Here is a 22,527-nt window from a genome sequence, read left to right as displayed (position 1 = left end):
AGACACACATGCAGACACACACACACACACACACGCACACACACAAAACACACTACAATCAAAGACAAATTCATACATACATACATAAAACAAACAGGCACACATACATACAGATAAACACAGACACATACAGACAGACACACACATACATACATACAAACACACATACATACAGACATACACACACATAAAAACATATACACACACACACACACACACACAAAGACAGACATATACCTACAGACACATACATACACACATGACACATACATACAAAGACACATACAGACAGACATACATACAGACAGACGATACCCACATACATACATACAAACAGACAGACACAAACAAACACATATACACACACTCATACATACAAAGACTCATATATACATAAAAACAAACAGGCACACATACATACATACAGATAGACACAGACACACACATACATACAGACACACACACACACATACAGACACTGTGGCGAAACCAGCCCCGCCACTTGTGCTTGGAGAGGACTGCTTGCCAGCCTCTTGCCCTGCGACTATGGCCCTGGGATGTATTGCCCTTCTAAGAACTGATTTGGGCATTGTAACGGAGCTCCGTGTACTCCGACCGAGTACCCTCCGTTGATGGATGCTCCTAGCGCTTACAGAGGACTCCAAGCACTGCAGACGACACCACCGCAGGCTCCACAACCGCCGTAGCTTAACTGGAGCCTCGCCGTCTTCCTTCCACCCTGGATCGGATTCTGTCCTCCAGGACCGTGTGGGGAAGACCTCTCCTCCAGGAGAGCGTATCCGGAACAAGCTCTTAGAAGAGCTAAGTGATTAAGCTCAGGGGAATATGCAGAGCATAGCAATCCCCAGTGTGATATAGCAGTTCCCTCCAATAACGAGACGAGGCTACGTATTGAGGGTCAGAAGAGGTCTGAGATGCTGGAACACCCAGCCTGGCTTTTATTGAGGTTACATGCAAATAGGACACTCCCAGGGGGAGGCATAAAATCACCAATCACACATCTGGTGCAACCCACACATTCCCTCCCCTCAGATAAACAGTTAAACCAATTATTACATACAATAAAAATACAGTTTTTACACACACACTGTAACTTTAAAACCATACATTCAATTTCAATAACTATTATATTCAGACTCAACATACATCAAACATAAACACTTCCAAAAATCAGCCAGATCCCTCCAGTGGATCAAAAGTTAGCTGGAAGTCCTTTATGACCGACCGCAAGCACAATTTCCTGCCCAAAACAGTTCCATAGATTTGGGCTGTGCGGCCGGTCAATTTCATGCCGAAAAACGACTAAGTCCCATTTCGAACGGGACTTAGTCTCTGGAGCTGCAAGTTCAGTATGGGAGAAGGTAAGGGTCAGCGGTGTTCGGCAAAATGTGTAGCCGATTTTGGTTCCACAGAATCTTTAGCATACACCGCTGAAAGCATTCGAATGACTAAAATGGCCGCCGCCACGTGTTCGGCTGCCGAATGGCGGCCACCCAGCGCTCGGCAATTAACCTGCAGTAACCTCACAGCCTGGGAGGTAAATTGCCTGCGTACTTTAACTTCTGGGTGGTCCGCCTGTGTAATACTTGGTTCAGTAAGCCCTATTTACTGAACCAAGTGGGAGAGAGCCAGGGGCAAGTTATTTTACAGGTCTGGGGACATAGTCTTAAAGGGGCATTGTTCAGCAAAGTCACAATATGTCCCCAGACGGTTCTTAAAGGGCCATACACACCCAATAAAAGTTAATAAATTTTCAGGGGCACAATCTTCCAGGGGCCATAGTCATGAGGCAGGAGGCTGGCAAATAGGCTTCTCCACAACAAAGTGGCGAAGGGCACTTCGTCACAGGCATGTTGTATTAGATTATGCTGCTACTGCCCCTTTAAGAACCATCTGGGGACATACTGTGGAGTTACTGGGTGGCCACCATTTCATGTATCAGAGGCACATGGTGAGAACAATGGATGAAGCACATGGTGAGAACAATAGATTGCGGCCATTTTAACTCACAGACACTGTTGTGACTTTTCTACATGGTGCCATCTCGCTGGTATTTGGTGCACAAAGAAATTGTGCAGTAGTTTTAAACTATACAACAGGAGACACATTATACAGTAATTATTTTCCATATAGCCTGTATATGTTCTGCAGAAACTGCATTAAACTGTATCTTCCAAACTACTGAACAGATCTGGGTGAATTTTGGATATGTGGTTCACCCAGATCCCCCGGTTCTGATGATATATGGGGTTATTGCATGTTTTGGGGTCCCTGTGATATGTTTTATAAAACTGTATTCCTCTGTCTGTGATAATTATATTACCCATTGTGTTCAGTAATCATATCACAGGCAGAGGGGAGGATTTTGTGGGGGAGTCTCTGTGCTTATTGTACGGATTGATTGGCTGTTCTATAAAACCATGTGGGTTTACTATGTTTGTGGATTGGGAATAAAAGAGGCTGTATGCAGGGGAGGGCTGGCAGCCTTAGGCCTGGGGGGCAAAACCAGTCAAGTGGCCCATTGCGCCACCAAATCAGTTCACCATCCATGCCCACCTTTTCCTGGTTTTATAACGGATATTGATGTTATGCTAATCAGTAGCTCTTTGCCATACCCACTCCTTTTACGGCTCTGACTTTCAATGTTGTCAGAGCACAGGCTGAGAATCTCTGAGCCTGTGCTCTGACTCACTAACTGAGCGCTGGAACCATGAGGGAGAGGATATGATCTGACCCACCAGTGGACCACCAGCGAATCGTTTAAATTAAATATGCTGGTGTACCCAACTTGTGAGCTGTGTTGGCCGCAGACATCAGAGTAAACACCAATAAACTGTGGAAACAGAGCTGATCCCCCCAAATTTATAAAGGTTTGCTTAGAGGATTTATTGTAAGATTAAATCATGCCTCCTCCTCTCTCTCCCCCATGCGCTGCTCTGTAGGCTGGGAGGAAGTGAAGAGTAATCACAGTCTCCCAGCACAACGCCACCTGTGGCTGCATGGGGAACAGCTGTTTAATGTAATGCTTGCAGGACGGCCAGCTGCCGCAGAACCTCTTTGTTTCCGTCTCTGCAAAGGGCTCCAGGCACTGCTTGTTGTGAGTGTGAGCCACTGTAAGTTAGGGGCAGAGGGCAGTTGCACTGCGGTCAAGACGGGTCTGGGCAGGAGGAGAGTGCAGTGCAATCAGTGAACTCCCCTGCTGTGGGTCACCAGTAGACTGGTGCACCTGCCCAGGATCAGAGCCAGTGCAAGGATTTTTGACGCCCTAGACAAAATATAAATTTGCCGCCCCCCCATGTGACATCACAATGCCCCACCCATATGATCTGCCATATGAACTAACGCCAGTGCTGCACAGTGTGTGTTTACATTAAAAAGCCTGCAGGGACCAGCTATAGACACCACAACCACTTCATTAAGCTATAGTGTCCCTTTAATGTGAGGTAAATTATAGATTAGTGTCACTAATAATATACTAGATTGCCTACTTACAATTAGATGAGGATGATGATGAGCTGCAGTTTGGCTCCACTGGTCTGGTGTAGAACAGGATCTTTGGAGGCTGTTTGCAACTGTGGTCACAAAATTCAATGTTCTGGGAGAATTAGAAGCAGCTCCATTTTTTGGGGGCCTCTTACACAGCTCAAGGTCTGGGCCCCAGGGCCTGACGGTGAGTATGCCCATAAGGCCCACTCATAAGTCCACTTATATGTTCCACCCACCCATGAGTTCGCTCACAGGGAGTGGAGTGTGTAGGGGATGTGTTATGAGTTATTGTAGAGGATCTAATATGTGTGCTTATGGTATGTAGTTTATAGGGATACCAGTTTGTGCAGGTGATGCAGTGTGTTTGTGTGTAGTGGAAGCAGTGTGTATTTGTGTATAAGGGATGTATTATGTGTTTCTGGTTGTGTGTAAGGGATGCATTGTGTGAATCTGTGTTTGTATGCATAAGGGATGCAAGGTGTGTGTCTGTATGTGTGTGCATTGAGTGTAAGAGATGCATTGTGTTTCTGTGTGTATGTAAGAAAAGCAGTATGTGTGTGTTTGCATTGTCTGTTTCTGTGTATGTGTGCAAAGGATGCATTGTCTTTGTGTGGGGGTTGCATTGTGTGTGTGTAATGGATGCATTGTGTGTTTCTCTGTGTGTAAGGGAAGCATGTTGTGTTTCTGTGTATGTATAGGGATGCATTGTGTGTTTCTGTGTATGTATAGGGATGCATTGTGTGTGTGTGTGTCTGCGCATAGTGTGAAAGAGCTCCCTGTCTTGCCCCCTGTCCTATAGAGCTGTCCCTTCGAGCTTCTTAACCCTCCTACTTCTTCTTACTCCCCCTTCTTCTTCTTACACCCCCCCTTCTTCTTCTTACACCCCCCTTCTTCTTCTTACTCCCCCCTTCTTCTTCTTACTCACCCCTCTTCTTCTTACTCCCCCTTCTTCTTCTTCTTATCTCCCCTCCTTCTTACTCCCCCTCCCCCCTCTTTTTCTTATCTCCCCTCCTTCTTATTTCCCCTCTCTCTCTTCTTACTCCCCCTCCTCCACCTCTTTTTCTTATCTCCCCTCCTTCTTACTCCCCTCCCCCTCTTCTTCTTACTTCCCCTTCTTCTTCTTACCCCCCTCTTTTTCTTATCTCCCCTCCTTCTTACTCCCCCCTCCTTTTTCTTATCTCCCTTCCTTCTTACTCCCCCCTCCCCCTCTTCTTATTCCCCCCTCCCCCTCTTCTTATTCCCCCTCCTCCTCTTCTTCCCCCCTTTTTCTTATCTCCCCTTCTTCTTACTGCCCCCTCTTCTTACTCCCCCCTCCCCCCTCTTCTTACTCTCCCCCTCCCCTCCCCCTCTTCTTATTCCCCCCTCCCCTCTTCTTATTCCCCACCTCCCCTCTTACTCCCCCCTCCCCTCTTCTTATTCCCCCTCCCCTCTTCTTATTCCCCCCTCCCCTCTTCTTATTCCCCCCTCCCCTCTTCCTATTTCCCCCCTCCCCTCTTCCTATTTCCCCCCTCCCCTCTTCTTATCCCCCCTCTCCCCTCTTCTTATCCCCCCTCTCCCCTCTTCTTATCCCCCCTCTCCCCTCTTCTTATTCCCCCCCTCCCCTCTTCTTATTCCCCCTCCCCTCTTCTTATTCCCCCTCCCCTCTTCTTATTCCCCCCTCCCCTCTTACTCCCCCCTCCCCTCTTCTTATTCCCCCCTCCCCTCTTCTTATTCCCCCCTCCCCTCTTCTTATTCCCCCTCCCATCTTCTTATTTACCCCCTCCCCTCTTCCCTCTTCTTATTCCCCCCCTCTCCCCTCTTCTTATTCCCCCCTCTCCTGTCTTCTTATCCCCCCTCTCCTGTCTTCTTATCCCCCCTCTCCTGTCTTCTTATCCCCCCTCTCCCGTCTTCTTATCCCCCCTCTCCCGTCTTCTTATTTCCCCCTCTGCCCTCTTCTTATTCCCCCCTCCCCTCTTCTTATTCCCCCCTCCCCTCTTCTTATTCCCCCCTCCCCTCTTCTTATTCCCCCCCCTCCCCTCTTCTTATTCCCCCTCTCCCCTCTTCCTTACCCCCTCCCCTCTTCTTATCCCCCCCTCTTCTTATCCTCTCCCCTCTTCTTATTCCCCCCCTCCCCTCTTCTTATTCCCCCCCTCTCCCCTCTTATTATCCTCTCCCCCCGTCTTCTTATCCTCTCCCCCCCTCTTCTTATCCTCTCCCCTCTTCTTATTCCCCTCCCTCCCCTCTTCTTACCCCCTCCCCTGTAGCGTGGCCGAGCTGCTTTCCGGTCCGTGGTCCCGGCCGGAGTGATGGGAAGGTGCACGCTCAGTGTGCACTTCCTGTCAGTCCGGCCGGTTACAGGAAACAGAAACTCCGCGCGGAACAGGAGTTTCTGTTTCCTGTAACCGGCCGGACTGACAGGAAGTGCACACTCAGTGTGCACCTTCCATCACTCTGGCCGGGACCACGGACCGGAGACCAGCTCCGGCCACGCTACAGGGGAGGGGAGGGAGGGGAGAAGCTGCTGCAGCCGTCTGAGCGCTATGCTCAGGCGGCTGCAGCATTTAAAGGGCCGGCCCACCGCGGCCGGTCCTAAAAGAGTTTCGCCCGCCCCTGGCTGTATGTGCCAGTACAGTCAGTTCTGCTTGACTTCAAAACAAAGTGTCATCTCATTATTGGGGGAATTGGGTTGTATGCTGATTGCCAGGAGTGTAAGCTGATTGTATGCTTTTCCTGTTCAGCTGTTTACAGCATTCATATGCTTGAGAGCATTTGTATACTTCTCCGGTTCGGTGGTTGTGGTGGCCGCTGCAGTACTTGGAGTCCTCAGGAAGCGCTAGGAGCATCAATCAACACAGGTACCCAGTCTGGGTGCCCGTCGATCCGTTACAGACACACACAGAACACACATACATAAAAAGACACATACATACAGACAGACAGACACAAACTCACACACATAGGATATACATACAAAGACACATACATACAATCAGACAGGCACACAGACATACAGACAGATAGACACAGGCACATACATACAAACACACACAGTGTGTGTGTGTGTTTGTGTATGCCTGTAAGTGTGTGCCTGTCTGTGAATGTGTGTATGTCTGGCAGTGTGTGTCTGTGAGTGAGTGTGTCTGTAAGTGAGAGAATGTCTGTCGATGTGTGTCTGAGTCATTGCGTGTGTCTACGAGTGCGTGATTGTGTCTGTGAGTGAGTGTTTGTATGTCTGTCAGTGTTTGTCTGTGAGGGAGCCTGTGTGTCTGAGTGACTGTGTTTGTCTGTGAGTTAATGTGTGTCTGTCAGTGAATGTGTGTTTTTGTCTGAGTCAGTGGCATACACATGACCCATGGTGCCCCGTTGCAAAACTGATCCATGATCCCACTCCCCCTCTCTGATCCCCCCCGACAGACACACACATACATACATACATACATAGAGACACACACACACAAAGGCAGACAGATACCTACCGATACATACATACACACAACACATACATAATAAGACACATACAAACAGACAGGCACACATACAGACAGACAATACACACATACATACAAACAGACACACACACACACATGACACACATACATGCAAAGACACATACATACATAAAAACAAACAGGCACACATATATACATACATACATACAGATAGACACAGACACAAATACAAACAGACACACACACACATACAGGCACACACAAGACACAAATATATACAAAGACACATACAGACAGACAGACAAAGACAGACACAGACAGACAGACACACACACATACAATATACATACAAAGACACATTATTTAGTTATAAAATATGTTACCAGGAAAGATACATTGAGATTTCTCTCGTTTTCAAGTATGTCCTGGGTCACATACATACAGACAGACAGGCACACATACATAGAGACAGATAGACACAGACACATGCATACAAACAAACATACACACATAATATTTAAGTCACCCTCCTGTTTCCTACTTTTTAGGTACAGGAGGGTGACTTTCCTTGGGGTCCAGTGGTGGCTCAGGTTGATTGAAGTCAGAGTTCCCACTCTGACTCCCTGTTCTTCCTCCGTCACGGGCTCTGTATGTTAGCCGGGAGGAGTGACATGCAGTCACTTCCTCTCAGCATGTAATCTCATCACAGGGGGCCCAGCCGCGCTGTTAAAGTACCCAGCACTGACCGGGCCCCCTGACAATCCATCTCCATCGGGTGGCCCTGACAGCATGGGCCACCCGATGGATACCTTAACATGTGGCCCCAGCGGTTTGCTGAGCGGGTCGGGGCCGCAAATGATGATGGCGGGTACACGGTCGCAGGGGTCTGCAGGGAGGCCGGGCCCCCTGGAGTGACGTGCCCAGTCGCAGCTGCGACCCCTGCTACCGGGCTATGAACGCCAGTGATCTTAGTGATTGTGTGTGTCTGTGAGTGTGTGTTTTTATGTGAGGGAGCCAGTGTGTCTGAGTGATTGTGTGTCTGTCAGAGTGTGTCTGTGAGTGAGTGTGTGTTTCTGTCCGTGAATGTGTGTGTGTCTGATTCATTGTGTGTGTCATTGATTGCGTGTGTCTATCAGTGTGTGTCTGTGAGTAAGTCAGTAAATGTGTGTGTCTGTCAGATTGTGTCAAATCAGTGAGTGTGTGTGTATGTCAGTGTATCCGAGAGTGTGTGTCTGTCAGTCAAAGTGTGTGTTAGACTTTAACAGGAAGAGGTGTGGCCTTGACAAGAAGCCATGGGGCAAATTTAAATTAGGGGGTGCTTGAGTTCCGTCATGCCTAGGACAGCACAGATCCAAAATACACCACTGCCTGGATCTGAGCACCTAAGTTGTCCAAATAGTGCTCAGATCCCTGTATTGCAGCCAAATCAACACTGGGGTAAAGTTTTGACCAGCAGCACACGCGGCTTCTGCCCAAAATAGTTCCATAACAAAAGAGGTAGCGGACAGTCAATCTTCGGGAGTTCTTATGCAAATTCAAATGAAAGGTTCTCGTGGCTCGTAAAAGAGGTTGCCGTAGGTAAATCTTCGGGAGTTCGTATATGAATTCAAACAAAAGGTTCCACTGGCTGGCAGGGAGCGAATGTTCCCCTTGTTCGGGAGTGTATTTTCCCCCAAACAGCTCTCTTCTGACTTGTGTGTGAGAGAAGCAGGCGACGGTACGATAATCCTGGGGTTCGCAAGTTCAGGTATCCGTATTATAGTTCCATGCACTCGATGACCAAATATTGCTGCCTGCAAAGGCAACAGAAATAACATTGCAGCTATAGGTGGATATCTGTCTGGAAGAATAGGCAGAGGGGACGATAGCTTCCCGGAAGGAGAGAGCTCCCGAGCTTTTAGCAAACTTGGGCTGTAGCTTTCCAGGGTCCCTGCAAGCTGCTAGGAAGCCGACAAGGTGGAGTTACTCATACAGGAACTCCTTCACAATAGCCCTTTCCCTCAGTAACTGGACAACACAGTTCTGGGAGTACAACTATTTTTTTTTTTTTTTTTTTTTTTTAGATTTCAAGAATTTATTTTCAAAAAGTACTGATTAAGCTAAACTTGGTAAATCGAGTAACTGAGATTAATCGCACAACAATGATTTTCTCTCTATTTTTGTTTCCTAAAGCAATTCACTTATAGTTGTATTGTTTTTTTTTTTGTTTTTGTTTTTTGTATTTTGTTGGAGTTTCCAATTCCAAAAATATCTGCGTCAAGGTATAAAGTTACAAGAATAGGTATATAACATATACAATATATATATATCAATGTATAGGTAGCTAGCAACATGTGCATATCAGTGTGCAATGTGGGCTATGCATGGTAGCCTCTAGGACTTTGCCCAGTAGCGTGCACATAAGAGTAGAGATAAAAATTAACTCTGTAGTACATGTGCACTAAGGAATATAAATTGGAGTATGTGTGAACTAAATGCTTAAGAACTAAAAAGGAGAACTGCTACCGTTATGTGTGGTCTCTTCAAAAGACAGTCTCGTTGGGTGCTGTGTGTGATGTCCCTAGTACTAGTGTATAACGTAAAACAATTAAATGAAAGGTATTAAGTAAATTAAAGGTAAATAATCATTCTTTGGTTGGGGGCTAAGATGTGGTCAATATGAGTGTATGACTGCATTTGCCGTCAACTTTATTATGGGTTCATATTTGTGAAATATTGGGCAACTATTGTGTGTCTCGTTGTCAAGTTGCTAGTAGCCTTTAAGGACCGCTATGAGTGTGGTGTAACTACAGGTGGCGTGGTTTAACTAGGAGTCGAGCTTGCGGGTTTAATGGGTGAACTCTGGTGGGTCCCTTTTGTGCCTGTTCCTGACTTTCGCTGGGATTGTTGTGGTAACTGTCAGTTTTTGGAGGAAAGTCTCTTTGTTCTCAGGAGAGGAGAGGGTGAGTATGTTGTTTCCTTGTGCTACCAGTAGGGAGCCATCCACCTCCCACCGATATCTGATCCGCGCCTCTCTCAGCTGTCGGGCCACCGGTGTTAGCTGTCTCTTGACTGCGAGGACGGCAAAAGGGAGGTCCTCGTATATGGCTATGTCACAGCCTTCGAAGTGTATGGTTCCGAGCTCTCTCGATTTGGCCATGATTGCAGATCGGGTTGTAATGTATTTGGTCGTGGCAATTACGTCTCTTGGAGCATCTGCTGGGGCAGCTGCGGATTTGCGGACCCGGATCGCTGACGTTAGTGTCTCTGAGCTCGTGTTGCCCCCTATGCCTAGCGAGGCCATGCAGCGTCGAAGGAAGGGCAGTGCTGTGTCCCCCTCAATATGCTCCGGAATGCCGCGGAGGCGGATGTTCTTCCGTCTGTGTCTGGACTCCATCACTAACATTGACTTGGTAAGTTTCTGTACTTGGTCTGTTAGTGCTTGCAGATTGTTGTGGGTGTCTTGCTGTCAGGATCGGGACAGGGATCCAACACGCAGAGTACAAAGAGTAGCAGATACGTATACCGGACCTTAGAATGGCCGGACTTAACGTAATACTACGTATAGAATGGTCAGGGACAAGCCGGGGTCGAGGGAACGAGAAGACAGGTAAGCGAGAGACAAGCCGGGTCAAGGATAACAGAGAAGACTGGTAAGTAATAACAAAGCCGGGTCAGAACCAAAAGACAAGAGAATACAAGAGCACTGTGTGACTAGGCTGGCTAGAACCACGACAGGGCAATGAGCAAATGCTGAGAGCTCCCTTAAATACCCTGGTTCTAGAGACTAATCACGCCTCCGCCGAGACCTGATTCGTGTCCGGGATTTGACTGACAGGTCGGGCTAGAATAGCGCCATGACGTCGACTATTGAGCGTCACGTTACAAAAAGGCATAGTTCTCTCGCGGCCGGCGTTTACATGCGCGAGGGGACCGCGAGGAACGGGAGAATCATGCCGTCTGGATGGAAAAACGTCTAAGTCTCTACCCGTCTCAGGGGTAGAGACTACAGGTACCCTGACACTTGCACACTCTGGATTCTCTGTTGCTCGGTTGGCCACGCCCCCACAACTATTTTTTTTTTTTTTATTCAACAGGCTTGGTCTTTTATACATAGATCCCCATCATGGGGTCTCCATTGTGTGCTGTAACGGACCGTTTCAGCAGACAAGGGGTTAAAATCTTCTCTTTTTGTATTTGTATTTACTTTGTATCACACAGCCTGGTTACAATGCTGCTGCCCATCCCATGTGTTCCCTATTAAGGGTTAATAAGTATAGGGGTGTATATAAAAAATACCCCTTTCTGTCTCATTAGAGATATCTTTGCCAGAAGCTCAAGGAAGCAGGCTGAAGGGTCAGTGTTAGGACCCGCTTAGGGGGTTCTGCCTTGACGTTGGCAGGCGGGCATTCCCTCCAATGGCCATTGGAGCAACTAAATGACCTCCATTTGTCTAAATATACATAGGGATTAAGGAGAAAGCGCAGGTAACATTTTATTTTCTTTGGTTTTTACTATATATTGGGGCTGATGTGTATTGTAGTCGTTGCTGCTGGCCCAGTAGTAATGGGACTAAGCGCAGGACTTCACTTTTTGTATTTGTATTTACTTTGTATCACACAGCCTGGTTACAATGCTGCTGCCCATCCCATGTGTTCCCTATTAAGGGTTAATAAGTATAGGGGTGTATATAAAAAATACCCCTTTCTGTCTCATTAGAGATATCTTTGCCAGAAGCTCAAGGAAGCAGGCTGAAGGGTCAGTGTTAGGACCCGCTTAGGGGGGTCTGCCTTGACGTTGGCAGGCGGGCATTACCTCCAATGGCCATTGGAGCAACTAAATGACCTCCATTTGTCTAAATATACATAGGGATTAAGGAGAGAGCGCAGGTAACATTTTTCTTTTCTTTGTTTTTTACTATATAAAGGGGTTAAAATCTGTTTAGGCGATATGATTTCTAAAAGACAGGCACAGCTACTGTAAAATCACCAAACCTCATGAATTGGATATAGGTGAATGCATCAAACTCCCGAACTGCATACAAGGGAATAAGGTAGCACTCCAAACTGGAACCTCACGAATAGCTGCTAGCAGACGAACAGGAAAAGTATATATCAGCTTACACTCCTAGCAATCAATCTCCAACAGCATACAGTGAATCCCCCCAAATACGAGACAAGGCTCCGTGTTGAGGGTCAAGCAGTGGTCTGTTTATTCGTACACACAGCCACAATACTTTCCCACAATGCATCCTGGTTTCCTCCTCTCTGTCCTGGAGATAATTAATGAAGTAATTCAATTATCTCCCAGGACAAAGGCAAGACTCCATTATGCACGTGGTGACACAGAAACAGACTATCACTTTAAAATACATAAAGACACATTTTATACACAAAACACAGACATGTGGGGGGCGGAGCTAACTGAGGACCGGAGCGGACGCAACTCTCTGAGCTCTGAGCCCTACTTCGCTGAAACCGTGGCAAAACAGGCGTTTTCAGCCCAAACTGACCCCAAACCGTACCTGCAACATAAAAGAAGGCGATGGGCAGGAAAACTAAAAAGCCCCGAGCCGACAAGTGCCCGATAAGCAAAGATATTGGAGAAATGCTACGCAGCTTGCAACAGGCCGCATGGGCCAAGATGGCGCTCAGGGACGAGTTGTCATACTCATCCGACGAGGCCTCCATAGATCTCGAGGAGGGAGCCTCTTATGACCCACCGCAGAAAAGGCCTGACAAACCCCTGCAGACCGGGGAACCGGTGACGGCGGACCTGCTCAAAGCCATGTTCGCAGACCTGCGAAAAGACCTGGCTGCGGACAGGGCCCACTATAAAACCGCCATAGAAGGCGTCCAGGCCATAACCACACAACTCGAAGCCAACTCCAGTGCCCATGACACCCGACTCACGATGGTAGAGAAATCAGTGGCAGACCTCCAAGACAGGCAACTAGCTGTGAAAACCGAGTGAACACACTCGAAGACCAAAGACGGCGATACAATCTAAAACTTAGAGGCATACCGGAGACCGTAGGCCTCAAGGAATTACCCCACTTTATCAGACGCCTGTTTGAAGCTTTGCTGACACCCAAACAGGCCAAAGCCATAAAGTTAGACGGGATGTTCCGGCTTCCCAAGCCTGCACAGGTACCACAAGCAGCACCGGCGGACCTCATCCTCCGCTTCCAAAACCTCCAGGACAAGAACACCTTCTCAGCAGCGACAAGAGGGACAACCCCCTTAACCTTTGAAGGAGCCACGCTCCTAGTCTTTCCGGACGTTACCAAAAGTACCCTATCCTGGAGGAAATCACTACAGCCGCAGCTTCAACACCTCCGCGCCAAGAACATAGCATACCGATGGGGCACCCCTCGAGCACTGATCTTCACCCATGGGGGGAATACCTACAAGGCACGTAGCCTACAAGAATTGGAAGCGCACCTCCAATCAACTAGTCTTACTACCCCCCAGAGCGGGGCAAGCGGGACTCTGCTCCACATAAACCCTGCACACATAGCGGACTTTACTCCAAGACCGACCCGGAATGCGATGCCGACATGACTGCCACCGTGAAGCCCGAGCCGGAGCTGGTTTGTCCGCATAGAGGTCCAACTGATGTGCTGGACTGTTCGCTGCCTGCCAGGCATTTAAGAGAACTCTCACTCGTTCCTCTCTATTAATGTTTTCGTGTTATACTTTAAATGTTTTATGTTTTCTAAATACACCGCCGTCTCTACACGGCACAGATGCACCAATAACTGTCACCATGTCCTCGACGACTATTTATCACACTACCTTGAATGTACCCCTGTACTAGTCCGCTCACAATCCTCAGACCTAGTATATCCCAACTGGCCTACACATACCTTCCCCCCCCCCCCCTACCATACCCCCGCAAGGGAACCAATAAGTGACCTTACTCACCAGCGCCCGGTAGGGTACAAAGTCACCTGCAGATAGGTGTCTTCATAGCAACCCCGCGTTTAGCTCAAAGTCTACACTGGGAAACTACCAAATATCCCATAAGACAAACAAACCACTGGGATGAAACTCATGGGGCCCCAATAGAACACTCAACTAGAATACTTACCTTCAAACAACAAGGAGCAGGCGTAGCTTAGGACCCACTGTCTCTCAATATAGGTTTTCCCACAGGACATCCAAAAATAGACCTGCTTCGGTCTCTACCCTCACGATAGTAATATTCTGCCCACAGCATTGATTCACCTCTGGCACTCGATACCATTACTTAAATTGATGTCCAGGCATGCTCCGCTACCTAGCTAAGTTTACTGTTACATAAAAAAAAAAAAAATGTGCAATGTTACTCACCTGCTATATGCCTGTTTTTACCAATTGTGGGCTCACACTGGCTGTTGTAGCAGTGCAAGCCAATTTGTGATCCTTTTTTGCATAACAAAAATAAAGAATTAAAAAAAAAAAAAACACAGACATGTAACATATCCCCAGATAGCTCAGGTCTGGGTGCACATTATTAGGTGAATGGCACCCAGACCACCCGAATACAGTTTAAGTGCCATGGAGCTAAAGTCTTTAATTATACGAACAGGCTCCATGGCATTGCTATCTGGGTTAAAGGATTCACATAAAACATAAAATACCGAATTTCCCTGCATTCACCAAATCCATACGAATTAGAACCAGGGGCTGGAGGTTCAGCGGTGCCTGCACGTAAAAGTGTCCGATTTTGGTGCATGAAAGCCGGGCAGAAACGTGCTGGCTGCCCGGGGATCGCCAGAACACCGCCACCTAGCGGCCGCAACGTGTAACAGCAGGCACAAAGTTAACAAGCAATTAAGCTGCGGTTAACTGCAGCTTCAGGGAGGTAAATAGGAGGCACACTCCAGCTCCTGGGTGGCCAATTAACAACGCCGGCCGGCTTCCCACGGCTCTGGGAAGGTTGGTGAACACCTGTTTGTTCGGTAAATGAAATCTACCGAACTGCTGTGCAGAAAGGGAGAAATAAATCCTTCTGCACAGTGAAATTAACCCTTTAGCTGCCGGTCCATAATCCAAAGGCAGCAGGCGGGCAACCAGGCTCCTCCAATACAATGTGGCGAGATTGGTTTCGTCACATGTGCATACAGTGCCCATCCAAGCACCTGACCGCTAAACTGATTATCTCCCGAATACAAAGTACTTAAGACAAAAACACCCCCATAATACAATAAAACCACACAGGCACCCCACATATCATACAACCCTGGATAGCTGTCATCCGAATTGGTAAAATAGTGCCAGGATCCATGAAAAAATGTTGAATCTCCACCGGGTTACATTTTGACTGGCCGCACACGAGGGCCAAGCCCAAAATAGTTCCAGCATAATTGTGTCTTGGTCTTGGGCCAATCAAAGAGTGGGAGTTCCTGCAGTCAAATGGAAGGGAGCTCCCCCTGGCTCTCAGGAAGCAATTTCTCCAATAAGTCTGAACCTTCCCTCCAAAAAGCGCTCTACTGGCAGGTCGGCAAGGGGGTCATCACACTACCTCAAGATGACCAAGGGACGCAAATTCACAGAGCAGAGTTTCCTTCCAGAGCATATAGAACTGGTTTTAGTTGCTGTTAGACTCAGAGGATAATGAATAAATAGATAGAATAAAGATTATGCAAATTAAATATCAACTATATGCTATGATCTTACTACATACTGCCTGAGTTTACTGTCTGAACAAACGAGGTGCAACATCCCTCTTCTCTGTTTCTTTATGACATGAGCTACAACACACCTTGATAACACAGGTCCCTTCCCTTCCCTGAATAAGATTGAGAAAGAAAGCCTTCAAATATATCATTTAAATAGTTCTGGAAATAATGTTTCTGGAAAACATCAAGCTGATCACAAACGAGTTGTGTCTGCTTTCCCCAGCTCTACTACATTGTGACAGCCCTCGGGAGCCATGAGACTGCTAATAAATTCTAGATTAGATAGTTTAGTACATTTCACGATGGATGACATCGACATCCGTTCTCTTATTTCAGTAAAATCTATTAGTTGTATCCACTCGGAAACACAGAGTGAGAGCAGTGTGTGAAAAGCAGGAGAAGGGAAAGTGAAGGGTGTGTCATAAGACTGTATCCAATCAGAGCGCGCTTAGATCAGCCTATAGGATGCCAGCTTGAGATCTATAAATGAGAGCCGGCTGTGAACGGAATTATTGACTGATCGGTATAGTGAATAGTGATCATGGCTGAAACTGCTCCTGCTCCTGCTGCCGCTCCTGCGGTTGAAATCGATTCTAAGAAGAAGCAGCCGAAGAAGGCATCCAGCGCCAAGAAAGCTGCCAAGCCGTCCGGTCCCAGCGTGTCCGAGCTCCTTGTTAAAGCTGTGTCCGCCTCTAAAGAGCGCAGCGGGGTGTCCCTGGCAGCCCTGAAGAAGGCTTTGACCGCCGCTGGTTACGATGTGGAGAAGAATAACAGCCGCCTCAAGCTGGCTCTCAAGGGCTTGGTGACTAAAGAGACTCTCGTCCAGGTCAAAGGTAGCGGAGCCTCCGGCTCCTTCAAGCTCAACAAGAAGCAGGCGGAGAGCAAAGACAAGGCTGCAAAGCCCAAGAAGGCACCGGCTAAAGTCAAGAAGCCCGCCCCAAAGAAAGCCTCCAAGTCTCCGGCTAAAGTGAAGAAGGTAGCCGCGAAGAGCCCTAAGAAGGCCAAGAAGCCGGCAGCCTCCGCTAAAAAAGTCACCAAGAGCCCCAAGAAAGTCAAAGCCGCCAAGCCCAAGAAGGCAGTGAAGAGTCCGGCTAAAAAAGCAACAAAGAGCCCGGCTAAAAAGGCAGCCAAGCCCAAAGCCGCTAAGAGTCCAGCAAAGGCTAAAAAGGCAGCTCCCAAGAAAAAATAAGCCCTGCTCGTATCTTGTTTTAATTTATATTTAAAAGCCCCAACGGCTCTTCTAAGAGCCACCACCTTGTCCTTTAAGAGCTATATTTGTGATAGGCACGTGTTTATTTTATAGAATGTCACACACACCATTTCTCATTCGTAAAGCAGGATCTAGTGCTAGAAAATACCTCGTTGGGATGTAAATAGAAAGTACCTTGTCAGTGCTACTCTTTATAAAATGTTTTTATTATTTTTTGTGGGAAGTTGAAATTCCCTCCTTGCTAAGATATTGTGGGAGATTCATTAAACTGCAAAAGGCCAACTTTAGTCAGAATTGAGTGAGAAACGCATATAATCTATAGAATATCACCATCCAAAGTAGCCATACTGGCTTTATTTCCTGTTCAGTAAGATGATAAAGCAGAGACTAATTAAGGCTGTTGTCGAGCTGAATATTTACATGGTGATAATAAAGGGACTGCCATCGCCCTCTCTCACTTGGGAACCGGGCGCTTATTTAGATGATCAAACCGTAGGAAATAAGTGATACCGTGTGCTGTGAATAAGCCGACTTTCAAAGCAACACTAAATACATGATTTAAAAAAAAAAAAAAAAAAAAGTCACGATCTTGTTTCATCCTTCGTGTTTACACAACTTTATGTTCAAGAGACAGAACCATTTCAGGGAAGAGGGGGGAAAAAAAAAATGTGAATGAGGGCGCGACTTAACTCCGCCCCATGTGCTGCAGTTCTCCATTCGGTCCGCCTGTGGTGTATATAAGGAGAGCGTTGCAGTGTATCCCGTATCATTCCGGCAGATAGAAAAACAGAACCAATGACGCGCAGACCGTCATTGTATTTCCAGCAAACAGCGTAGATCATGCCTGATCCAGCCAAGTCCGCACCAGCCGCCAAGAAAGGCTCTAAGAAAGCCGTGACCAAGACTCAGAAGAAAGATGGCAAGAAGCGTAGGAAGACCAGGAAGGAGAGCTATGCCATCTACGTGTACAAGGTGCTGAAGCAGGTCCACCCCGACACCGGTATCTCCTCCAAGGCCATGGGGATCATGAACTCCTTTGTCAATGATATCTTTGAGCGCATCGCAGGAGAAGCCTCTCGCCTGGCTCACTACAACAAGCGCTCCACCATCACTTCCCGGGAGATCCAGACCGCCGTGCGCCTGCTGCTACCCGGAGAGCTGGCAAAGCACGCCGTGTCCGAGGGCACCAAGGCTGTCACCAAGTACACCAGCGCCAAGTAATGGCATTCTTCTACTTTACTATAAACCCAAAGGCTCTTATAAGAGCCACCCACACTGTCTGTCAGAGCTCTAATCCTCGTGATAAACCCACTAGTATCATCTCTGCTGCTCTCGGTATTCACTGTTTAGTGAATCTCACATATTGCTCAGATTGTCTTGTACCACTAGGTCTGAATTGCCTTCCCCTGCTAGATGGATCGTAAACTGAAATCCGTCTTTAGAAAACCTGCTCCATTCATGGAAACCTGCCCAAATAGACCCCTTACTTAATATTCCTAGATCGTCGGGTAGCAATATAAAATATATATATACACTACAATAGTTAAAACTGGCTTTCCATAGACTATGTGCCAAATAAGTGATAAATGTAAGGACTGCTCCTGAAAACAATCAAACCTTAAGCGCTATGACAATACTAACTGTTGAACAGGCTAGTGAGTTACACAGCAGATCGTATCTGGAATGAATCTTCAATTCTGTTTATGAATATAACAAAGTATCTAAGTTTGGGCTCATACATTCTGGATAGCTATTTTGGATTACTTTATCCTACCAGCTAGCACTGTCTTGTGACATACATTTATAGTGATTACCCAGTGAAATTTTAATTTACTAGCAATATTTAGAAGACAATCCATTTCTTGCTATATTGTTTTTTATTTATTTTTATGGGTTGAGATTCTATGTGTGGCAATTCTATATCAGATAAATAGATTGTATGTAGATTGCTCTGGCTTTACGATTAGCCCTTAAAGGAACACTATAGTCGCCTAAATTACTTTAGCTAAATAAAGCAGTTTTAGTGTATAGATCATTCCCCTGCAGTCTCACTGCTCAATTCTCTGTCATCTAGGAGTTAAATCACTTTGTTTATGTTTATGCAGCCCTAGCCATACCTCCACTGGCTATGATTGACAGAGCCTGCATGAAAGGAACAAAAACGAAAATCTTAATTAAACAGAACTTGCAATAAAGAAAGCCTAAATAGGGCTCTCTTTACAGGAAGTGTTTATGGAAGGCTGTGCAAGTCACATGCAGGGAGGTGTGACTTGACAGGGAGCTACAACAAAACTTGTCTGCAACTCCTAATCGGATCGGGCAACCACCGTGATCCGATAAAACTTTGAACAGAGTGCTCTCACTCCCAGGCAGTGGTGTATCCTGGTTTTGTGCTGCCCAAGGCAGGACAAAACTCAGGCGCCCCCCTCCTCCCCCCCGCCACCCACACCCAACCCTTCCCTCCGCCCCGCATTCTAAATATACACACACACATTCACTGACAGAAACACACACACTAACAGACACACTCACAAACAGACAAACACACAGTCACTAACAGACACAAACTAGCACACACACACACTCACTAACAGACACACACACAGTCAGACACACACACTAACAGACACACTCACAGGCTAACACACACACACACACACACACACTAACAGACATACAAACACACACACACACACACTAACAGACATAAACACACATACACACTCACTGACAGACACACACTCACTCATCTCACTCATACTAACACATTTTTTTTTTTTTTTTAATTCTTTATTTTTGTTGTGCACAAAAGTAACAAAAAGCCTTGGTGCGCCACAACAGCGACATCAAGAAAAATTGATAGACATTTGCAGTACAAGTCGTGGCATTCGTTTGTCAAGGCACATTTTTAGATTAATGAGATCAATATTTTGACAGCTTAGGTTCTCGTTTAGTTTAAATGATTTACCAAGATTTAACAAGATGCACACGTCAGGTAGGTGTCAGGGTACCTGAAGCCTCTACCTCCGAAATAGGTAGAGACTTAGTAGTTTACTCCTCCAGCAGGTCGGCTTCCTCCATCCCTCGCGGCTCCCCTAGACACTCTCACGCCGGCCGCGAGGGATCCGTCTCATTTTATGACGTCACGCACGCTGCCCGACGTCATGACGTCAGTCCGGACCGATCTGTCACTCAAGTGACTGGAAGCCACTCAGGACTCGTCGGAGGCGGGTATACTCACTGTAACCAGGGTATTTAAACCTGTTTCTCCCATTCACTCATTGCCCTGTCGTGGTTCTAGCCTGTCTAGTCACACAGTGCTCTGGCGATTTCAGTTATTCCTTTGGTTCCGACCCGGCTAGTTTGACTTACTCTGTTTCCCTCTGGTATCCTTGACCCGGCTTGTTCCTCGCTCACCTGTCCTCTCGTTCCCTCGACCTCGGCTTGTTTCTGACCATTCTCTTTACTCTCCGTACGTTAGTCCGGCCATTCTAAGGTCCGGTATACGTACCCTGTCCTGTTTGTACTTTGCGTGTTGGATCCCTGTCCCGATCCTGACATTACGACAGGGCCAATGGATCCTGCAGGTACAAACAGTCAGGTTGGTCCCTCTGATTCCAGGTTTGACGCCATGGAACACAGAATGGACCAGATGGCACTAGCACTACAGGCGCTATTATCTCGTGCCAATAACCCACCTGAGGAGACCCGTACTACTTCCATCTCTCCTGTAAGTTCTGGTCTAGAGGTAGCCACTGTAGGTGCCTCTTCCCGTATTACCCCACCTGTACGTTATGGTGGTTCACCGGAGAAGTGTTGTGGTTTTTTGAACCAGATTAATATCCACTTCGAACTACAACCCCGCTCCTATCCCACAGATAGGGCAAAAGTTGGATTTATTATCACCCTACTCATTGAGAAAGCTCTGAGATGGGCCAACCCACTATGGGAGAATGATAACCCATTGGTATATAATTATAATGCCTTTGTAGCTGCATTTAGAAGAACTTTTGACCCTCCTGGTAGGAAGGTTAATGCAGCCAGATTACTGTTGCGCCTGAGACAGGAGAACCGAACACTTGTGGATTATGCACTAGAGTTCAGGTCTCTGGCGGCAGAAGTCAAGTGGAATGAGCAGGCTTATATAGATGTATTTTTCCGGCAGATAGAAAAACAGAACCATGTCTGGCAGAGGTAAAGGCGGAAAGGGTCTCGGGAAAGGCGGCGCTAAGCGGCACAGAAAGGTCCTGCGTGACAACATCCAGGGCATTACCAAGCCTGCAATCCGCCGCCTGGCTCGCAGAGGAGGAGTGAAACGTATCTCCGGCCTCATCTACGAAGAGACTCGCGGGGTGTTGAAGGTCTTCCTGGAGAATGTTATCCGGGACGCCGTCACCTACACCGAGCATGCCAAGAGGAAGACTGTGACCGCCATGGACGTAGTCTATGCCCTTAAACGCCAGGGCCGCACTCTCTATGGCTTCGGAGGTTAAAACCCTGACTCGGCCTTACCGCATACCCCACTAACCCAAAGGCCCTTTTTAGGGCCACCCACCTTTTCACTGAAAGAGTAAATCTAATCATTTCAACCCTATATCTGACAAACTGCCTTCTACTGCTCAAACACATCGGAAAGTACAAACATGGTATTGGTAGAGCGAGATCTGAGTTTATAACATTCTCCTATGTAGAGTCAATGGTTATTGAGATCGTGTCATTATCTAGTTACACATCGATTTGTCTGCAGTTAGCACTCGATTTCTAGTAATTGTAGCGCTATATCACTCAACATTGCGATCTAGTGCAGTGCATTTAGATTAGACAGACTGCCAAGATTTTAGAAGTATTGAATATAGTTACTGTTGCTTACATTTTATAACATGCTTGCAGTTTAAAGCCATTTCATTAGAAACATTATGACCAGCTGTATATAAATACACATGTATTCTTTTCCTCTAAGCAAGCCGTAGCAAATATAAAGTACTCCTTTACCTGCTGCCAATTCACATGATCGCTTGTAAATAGAGTAATTCGCTTCTACTGTCTACTAGATGAGTTTATTCACTGAAAATCTGTGAAGGTAAAATTCCGAGTAAAATAGCCAAGCAGCTACTATATCTACCCGGGGGGCATTGTTTGTTGATTAGAAAAGAAAGAAACTGAATACGTCTAGATATTTAGTGATGTGCAGAGGATACAAAGACCGTGCATATAAAAGTGTTTAAACTCATTCCAGTGCAGATTTGGGGGCTCTTAAAAGAGCCTTTGTGGTGTTTGTGTGAGCACGTTAAGAGTTTAAGCTCTCTCTCCTCGGATCCTACGGGCCAGCTGGATGTCTTTGGGCATGATGGTGACCCTCTTGGCGTGGATGGCACACAAGTTTGTATCCTCAAAGAGACCCACCAGGTAAGCCTCGCTAGCCTCTTGCAGAGCCATGACGGCAGAGCTCTGAAAGCGCAGATCAGTCTTGAAATCCTAAGCGATCTCACGGACAAGGCGCTGGAAAGGCAGCTTGCGGATGAGCAGCTCGGTGGACTTCTGATAACGTCGGATCTCCCGGAGAGCCACAGTTCCCGGCCGGTAACGGTGAGGCTTCTTCACTCCGCCGGTAGCTGGAGCGCTCTTCCTGGCAGCTTTGGTGGCTAGCTGCTTGCGAGGAGCCTTGCCTCCGGTGGATTTACGGGCGGTCTGCTTAGTTCTGGCCATCGTAACAAAACGAGCGCGAATGAAGTCTGCGC

General features: G+C 47.0%; 3 protein-coding genes and 1 pseudogene across 3 annotated transcripts; 3 read left to right on the top strand and 1 right to left on the bottom strand.

Annotated features, from left to right (window-relative positions):
* The first annotated feature begins 16,120 nt into the window (after positions 1-16,120).
* Positions 16,121-16,809, top strand: LOC134601385 (histone H1B-like). The gene has a single exon (XM_063445859.1). The coding sequence runs from the start codon at positions 16,121-16,123 to the stop codon at positions 16,766-16,768; it is 648 nt and encodes a 215-aa protein (XP_063301929.1). The 3' UTR covers positions 16,769-16,809.
* An 805-nt stretch (positions 16,810-17,614) lies between these two features.
* Positions 17,615-18,060, top strand: LOC134601384 (histone H2B-like). Its single transcript, XM_063445858.1, has one exon. The coding sequence runs from the start codon at positions 17,630-17,632 to the stop codon at positions 18,008-18,010; it is 381 nt and encodes a 126-aa protein (XP_063301928.1). The 5' UTR covers positions 17,615-17,629; the 3' UTR covers positions 18,011-18,060.
* A 2,898-nt stretch (positions 18,061-20,958) lies between these two features.
* LOC134601383 (histone H4) lies at positions 20,959-21,343 on the top strand. The gene has a single exon (XM_063445857.1). The coding sequence runs from the start codon at positions 20,971-20,973 to the stop codon at positions 21,280-21,282; it is 312 nt and encodes a 103-aa protein (XP_063301927.1). The 5' UTR covers positions 20,959-20,970; the 3' UTR covers positions 21,283-21,343.
* Positions 21,344-21,922: 579 nt separating this feature from the next.
* Positions 21,923-22,505, bottom strand: LOC134601382 (histone H3-like; annotated as a pseudogene).
* Positions 22,506-22,527: the final 22 nt, after the last annotated feature.

This window comes from Pelobates fuscus, chromosome 3 (genome assembly GCF_036172605.1).
Source record: "Pelobates fuscus isolate aPelFus1 chromosome 3, aPelFus1.pri, whole genome shotgun sequence".
In the NCBI taxonomy this organism is placed as follows: Eukaryota; Metazoa; Chordata; class Amphibia; order Anura; family Pelobatidae; genus Pelobates; species Pelobates fuscus.
Note: the sequence above shows the minus strand (reverse complement) of the source record. Positions and strands in the feature narration are given on the sequence as shown.

Excerpts from the sequence above, each read along its gene's own strand:
- LOC134601383 (XM_063445857.1), top strand. The coding sequence starts at position 20,971 with ATGTCTGGCAGAGGTAAAGGCGGAAAGGGTCTCGGGAAAGGCGGCGCT.
- LOC134601384 (XM_063445858.1), top strand. The coding sequence starts at position 17,630 with ATGCCTGATCCAGCCAAGTCCGCACCAGCCGCCAAGAAAGGCTCTAAG.
- LOC134601385 (XM_063445859.1), top strand. The coding sequence starts at position 16,121 with ATGGCTGAAACTGCTCCTGCTCCTGCTGCCGCTCCTGCGGTTGAAATC.